The 6,866-nt window shown below is 37.4% G+C and overlaps 1 protein-coding gene across 2 annotated transcripts in view; it reads right to left on the bottom strand.

Annotated features, from left to right (window-relative positions):
* Nucleotides 1-6,866, bottom strand: part of LOC107689731 (protein FAM19A5-like) — a 170,827-nt gene that overhangs the window by 19,157 nt on the left and 144,804 nt on the right. For both annotated transcript variants that reach the window (XM_016487864.1, XM_016487863.1), the window contains exon 3: nucleotides 4,374-4,501. In XM_016487864.1, the coding sequence (XP_016343350.1) occupies nucleotides 4,374-4,501 (128 nt within the window). The remainder of the gene's footprint in view (nucleotides 1-4,373; nucleotides 4,502-6,866) is intronic.

Raw genomic sequence — 6,866 nt, 5'->3', positions numbered from 1 at the left:
CCCGAGATCCATGGTGATGGTGAGTTAGAACCTAAGTCGACTATAATCCATGATCTAACAAGCCGCCTTGACACTCTAGAGGAGAATGTCAGTAACATTCAACAACAAGGACCAAATATCTGTTCATGAATGTGAAGCAATGTGTAAATCTGTTGAAGAGAAGTTGTTGTATCGTGTCGAAGAGTGAGAAAACATCTAGAAGTGCTTATTCAAGACCTGGTACAGTATATGGTGGATTGTCTTAAAAGAAGGGATAAGCAAATAGATCGTAAACTACAGGCAAGTAACCCAACAATTTCTACTCCCCATCAGCCCATAAATAGAACCGTTATCCATAGATTCGATAAAGACTGTCATTCCAGTATCCCACCAACTGCTGATAGTATTTCAGTAAGTCCATACAATCCGCCAGTCAAGCTTGAATTTCCTAAGTTCAGTAATCATTCTGAGGAGGACCCGCTTGCATTTATTGAGCAATGTGAAGAATATTTTGCTATCCACCCATTAACTGATGAGGAAATTATATCTTCTCTGACTGCTGTTTTAGGACACACTGCAAAAGCTTGGTGGTCTGCGGAAAAGAAAAGAATCCACAATTCTGGCACAACGTCTCAGGTGGAGAAAGAGAATGACTGAAAGGGAGATGATTCAGGCCATCTTACATAATTGCAACCCTCGGCTGACTAGCCTGTTAAGAGGTAACCTACATACAGTGCACGAACTGGTCAGAGTTGGAACACAGATTGAAAGAGACATTTGTGAGTCAAAGAAATACTGGAACCAGATGAATGCGGATGAGCAGAGAAAGAAAAATGTCACGCATCAAGAGTTGCAACGTAAAAATCCACCATCTAGCACTAGAGTAGTTCAGACTGGAAAAACCAATGTGCAATGTAATCCTCGAAATCTTACTATTCCACTGCATATTCAGGAAAAACGAATTACAGCACTCATCGACACGGGTAGTACTCTGTCTTTAATGCAAAAATCTATTTGGCAGCAGTTGTGCAAAGATGAGGTCCATTTGTCAAGCGGAGGACAAACTTTTCTTCTCTCAAATGGCCACCATCAGGCAACTGTGGGGAAGGTAATCTGGACCAGCAAAGTGCATGATGTCCCTGTGCAGACTGAGTTTTATGTAATGAATGATGCTGACCTAGCAGTACCTGTCATTCTAGGAGTGGATTTTCTCTGTAACTCAGGAATGGTATTAGATTTTCGGCATGCTCAGTATACTCTAACCACACAAGAGAATATTGCTATCATGCATTCATTCACCAGCCAGAATACCAACCTAGTAGCACCAACTGTCAATTTCTACCTTGCATTGTCTCCAGCACAGTACAAAGAAGAGGTTCTGCAGTCCATTCATGGTCTTACGGTCAATGCAGATACTGACATACAAGGACAAGTGCAGCTAGAAGGTTTGATGTTGGGTTGGCCCACAGTTTGCAGCCACGATATAGGACATACCACACTGGTCAAGCACCGTATCCTGACTACCGATGAAGTGTCTGTAAGGAAAAGACCATACAAGGTATCTTTTGAGAAACAAACATTTATTGACGAAGAGATTAAGGAGTTGTTGGACAAAGACATCATACGTCCCTCTACAGCTCCTTGGGCTTCACCAGTGGTGGTGGTGCCAAAAAAGGATGGTGGATCTTGTTTTTGTGTTGACAATTGTGGACTTAATGCTAAGACCCCTTTGGACTCATATCCAATGCCACAAATACAAGACATTCTAGAGTCCTTACATGGAGCACCCGTTTTCAGCACTCTCGATCTGAAGAGTGGATACTGGCAAATGGAAATGGATCCTGACAGCATGCAAAAGATTTTGTCACATCATCTGGGCTATATGAATTTCAGCATCTACCGTTCGGCCTAAAAAACGCTGCAGCTTCTTTCCAGCGGTTGATGGAGAGTGTGCTTAGAGAGTTGAAGGGCAAATGTTGCATGATCTACATTGACGATGTCGTGATACACTCCAAAAGTGAGCAAGAGCACTTCCAACACATCCAACAGGTATTCCAGTGTCTATCCAAAGCTGGTCTCCCTCTTAACTTAAATAAATGCAATTTCATCAAAAAGTCTCTAATGTTTCTAGGTCACATAGTTTCGGGGCAAGGTATAAAGACCGATCCATCTAAAGTCTCAGCTGTAAGTGCATTTCCCAAACCACAATCTATGAAAGATGTACAACGATTTTTGGGATTAGCTGGGTGGTACCACAGATTCATTCCCCATTTTTCAGAAAAAGCAGCACCACTACATGCACTAAAACAAAAACAAAATAACTCTACATGGACTTGGACAGAACAATGCCAGCAATCATTTGATCAACTCAAGTTAGATCTAACAAAGGCACCCATTCTGGCAACTCCCGACGTTACAAAACAGTTTAAAGTACAGACAGATGCAAGCGAGGTGGGTCCGGGAGCTGTGCTCATGCAAGAGATAGAAGGAATAGAACGCGTCATAGCCTATGCATCACGGTTGTTGAAAGGAGCCAAAAAATCCTACTCTGTATCGGAGAAAGAGTGTTAGCGGTTGTATGGGCTGTGGAAAAATGGCGACCGTATCTAGAAGGGAACCCGTTTGAGGTTGTGACCGATCATGCTGCACTAACATGGGCTTTTAAGCATCCCAAACCATCTTCACGGCTAATCAGGTGGACTATTCGCCTTCAAGGATTCCATTTTACTGTCAAGGTTATAGCGTGATCTAATTTCCATTGATAAACACATCCTCTCATTGAGAGAACTTAGTTAGAAGGTTAGAACTGCTCTGTGTGTCCTAAGATAGAGTCTGAAGAGCTCTATAGGGATTTGGCCAAGTGAAGTCCTGTTATGATATATTTAATGTCAAATGAGCCAACATTGTTGTGATTCACTTAATTTCTCCATTCTCTTAATCTATTAAGAGATTCCAGGAAAAAAAAATAGATAGATAGATATATCCTTGTACATAACATTAATTCAGTTTTATTTTTATTTATTTATTTATTTTTATTTATTTATTTTGCTATACCGTGCAATACCAATACACCATAAAAAGAAGGTTTCTGAGTGCACTATTAAGAGTCATCGTGAAATTAAAATTGATCTTTTATTTTTTTTTTACAAATACATGTTATAGATCTTATTGTGAACAATTTGTCTGTGCATGTTTCATTTAAAAAAAAATGTTCTGACATAACATTTAAACAAAATATCATAACTGAACCTTCTAGTGAAAATGTCAGATCTCTAGTGACATATACAGGACTACGCCATTTTAACATGTTTAAACCTCTGCAAGCTCTTATTCAATTCCCTACACTTTTGCATACAATGCCTACATCTCAAAATAATCAACAAACGATGCATAGAACCAAGTCCACACCCTGCATTCTTTCTTTTTTCGATAATCCATTTCGATAACACTATTTTACGTGTCCTTATTACATGTACTTACTACAGTAATAACAATAAATGATGTATAATTACATGCAACTAACCCTAAACCAAACCCTCATCCTAACCTTAACCATATAGTAAGTACATGCAGTTAATTAATATTACTCGGTACTTAAATCTATAATTACACTGTAACAAGGACACTAAAATAAAGTGTTATATATATATAATATAAAGTGTTGTAAATAAACCACTGTTACACTTGAATACACATCACAATATAAAAGAAAATAACAGTTGCTACTTTTATTTCAGTGCGACTTTAAGAAAGTAGTCTTTGAAAGATGCTATGCTAGTATGAGATGGTTGCATTTTATTTATAGTACATGCACTTACGGTGTATTTAGTGTACTTACCCAAGAAAGTACTGTAACTACTGTAGTTTTTACCCACTTATTTGAATTACTATAGTAAATAATATGTACATGTGGAACAGAACTGTAAAATAAAGTGCTACCGATAAGATTATTTAAAATCAAAAAATAAATTAATGCTTATTGCAGACAGACAATATACTCTAATCCTCTAGTCTTCCATGTATACCTGTTACATGAAATCAGAACTGATGCCATATATATTCATGGTGCTGCTATGAACAAATGATAAGTAAATATTAAAAAGAAAAAAATATATTTACATATATGATGAGTTTATAACCTTTCATCAAAATATAATATGCACCACTTCTCAAGAGACTTTCCTTTTCCGCTGACTTCTTCTCTGGACTGAAGAGCTAATTTTTCACAATCTAATTAGTTCCCAATGGATCCAAAACATCCAGTCCTACTCCATTTTTTTTTCTTATCGAATATACCGTTTCACTTTAAAATACTGCATGTGACATTATAAAATTGAAAAGAACTGTAAATAGAGTGACATTTGACAGTGATTATGAGAATAAGTAAGTCTCACCGTTGTAGTTTTCACTCTGCCGCTGGGCTGTGTACAAGTCCAGCCTGATTTATTTACTAACAGGTCACAGCCTTCATCCTCTAGACAGGGCACCATGTCACACCACTGCTTGGTCTTCACGATACGAGCTGTGGATCAAGACCAGAGAAAAGGTTAAGATGATATGATCAGGAAGGCAAGCAGAAACACACACGCACACAAAAAAAAAACTGCACCCCCAAAAACATTTGTACAATGAGTTTGCATTAGATGACAAAATGCCAAACCAAGTGGAATTTATTTTAAAAACAGAGAACACAAAATAAAGTTTGTTAGGTTGGAAATGATAATCAACAATATTTACTGTTCAAATTTAAGACAACAAATATAGTGACAGTTTCTGTTTGCTAAACAAACGCATCCACAATTAAAGATGGGGTAAGGGATTTTTCAAAAACGCTTTAGAAAACTGATTTGGGCCGACTAGCAAAACAAACTTGTAGCCAATCAGCAGTAAGGGGCGTGTCTACTCATGATGTGGAGGAGAGAACGTTCAGTGCACAGGACGGATATTAGCGAGCCGAGCGACAGAAAGTTAGAGATGGTGGATAAAAAACAAAAGAGGAAAACGTCTGCGAAATAAAAGAAGGCTTAAGGCAAGAAGTAGGATCCGTGTAAATATCGGATCAGCTTTCCAGCGCTGGAGAGAACTCAAGGCCTGCAATCGGGGCCTGCGATCGGACGCCGAGGTTGCTTTGTTTCTTCTCGATAGGTGAGTAACACTGTGTCTGCGCCGCAACAGCTAAAGTCTGTCTAGTACACTGGACGCGACAAAGTGACCGTTGACAATCATTTGAAATTTGTGTCAAGACATCATGAATAGAACGCAGCAGCGGTTTTCTGTCGGGGATTTGTCATGTCATGTCGTGCCGCGCCGCGCCGCATCCAATGTAGACCATCGGATCAGCTTTATATATATATATGGTGTAGACAGGAGTAAAAATAGTTTAATTCGAAAGGATTCAAAATAAACAGATTACAGGTTTGTCAAAGATTTGTCACGCAGATGTATGTTCATTATAGATGATCATTTTTATATAAAAGTAGGTCACTTTAACAAACCTGCATTAGCATAAGTCCCTTGGGAGAGACAGTCACAGTTTCAATATATACTATATGACATTACAATAGCCATTGCTTTAGAAACTTATATTTCAAACTTTAAATGGCCATTAAAATGTATGCATGTAAGTGCAATACATTAAAACACATGCAAAGGTTTACATAACTTTCCTTAACTGTTACAATGACCATGTCTCATATAATTTAGATCACACAAGAAACAAAACCTGTCAGGTTACAGTTTTATAAAAAATAAATGAATAAATAGTATGTTATGCAATACCATTATAATTGTAGTTGGATATGAATAGTCAAGTCTGATATTTTTACCTCCTGAAATAATTAATAAAAAATTATTAACAATACATTAGTTATATAATAATTGTATATGATGCAAGTTAAGAGATATTATCTTTCTTTTAGTATTACCAAAATATTAGTGATACAATATATACAATATAAACATTTATTTATTTGTTTGTTTTGTTTTTCTTTCTGCAGTGTCAAAGGTGGAAGATTATTCAGTTAAGTTGTCCTGTATACCTGTTGATTGCCAGTATATTGTAACTTACATCATGCTCAAACAAAATGTAATTGCCCACACTACAGATAGTCTACAGATCGTCATACATTACAACACAACATGCCAGCTCTATTTCCTGACAGAAGAAATCATATCTGTCAAGGAAGTATATTATAACGTCTATTTTCTGCCATGTTTTACTATGTTTATTCTTATATGGCTCTTGATGTAATACATCTCTGAGAGCAACATTTAGAGCATGAAGAGAATTAGAGTAATCAAAGCACAGGATAATTACCTGTTGATTTGCATTCTTACCTCTGAGGAGTCTTTTGCGAATTTCAGATGCCACAAGGAGACAAAAGGGGGCGCAATCAGGGCTAATTGTAGGTTTAATGGAGGAATTTATGGCATCAGTAATCAAGACATCTGAGTGGTGTCAAGACGTTTGCTTCGGCGTCACTAAAAATCTTACATAAACTACTGTAGCAACCAGTGGTGGAGGTAACGAATTACAACTATTCACGTTACTGCAATGAAGTTTACAAATTAAGCAAAATAATCTACTTCGTTACTATTAAATCATAGTTCGTTACTGAGTACGCCCACAATTTGAATTGATATTCAAACCTTTGACGGCACTTTAGTAGCCAATAAAGATATCCGAATGTAAAGGGACCAATAACAACCCTGATATCCAGTGGCGGCTCGTCGGGGGAGGCAGGGGAGGCACAGCTTCCCCAAAATTTTGAGGTGACAATGGGAGGAGGACGATTTAATGTTAATAAAATTCACAATTCATTCCAGTTCATATCTCAGAATGTGTATTTTTTGTTTGTAATTTCACAGCTGTAATCCCATAACTTGTT

Source organism: Sinocyclocheilus anshuiensis, unplaced genomic scaffold (assembly GCF_001515605.1).
Source record: "Sinocyclocheilus anshuiensis isolate Anshui unplaced genomic scaffold, SAMN03320099.WGS_v1.1 scaffold1014, whole genome shotgun sequence".
NCBI classification, from domain to species: domain Eukaryota; kingdom Metazoa; phylum Chordata; class Actinopteri; order Cypriniformes; family Cyprinidae; genus Sinocyclocheilus; species Sinocyclocheilus anshuiensis.
This window is presented reverse-complemented; position numbering and strand designations above follow the sequence as displayed.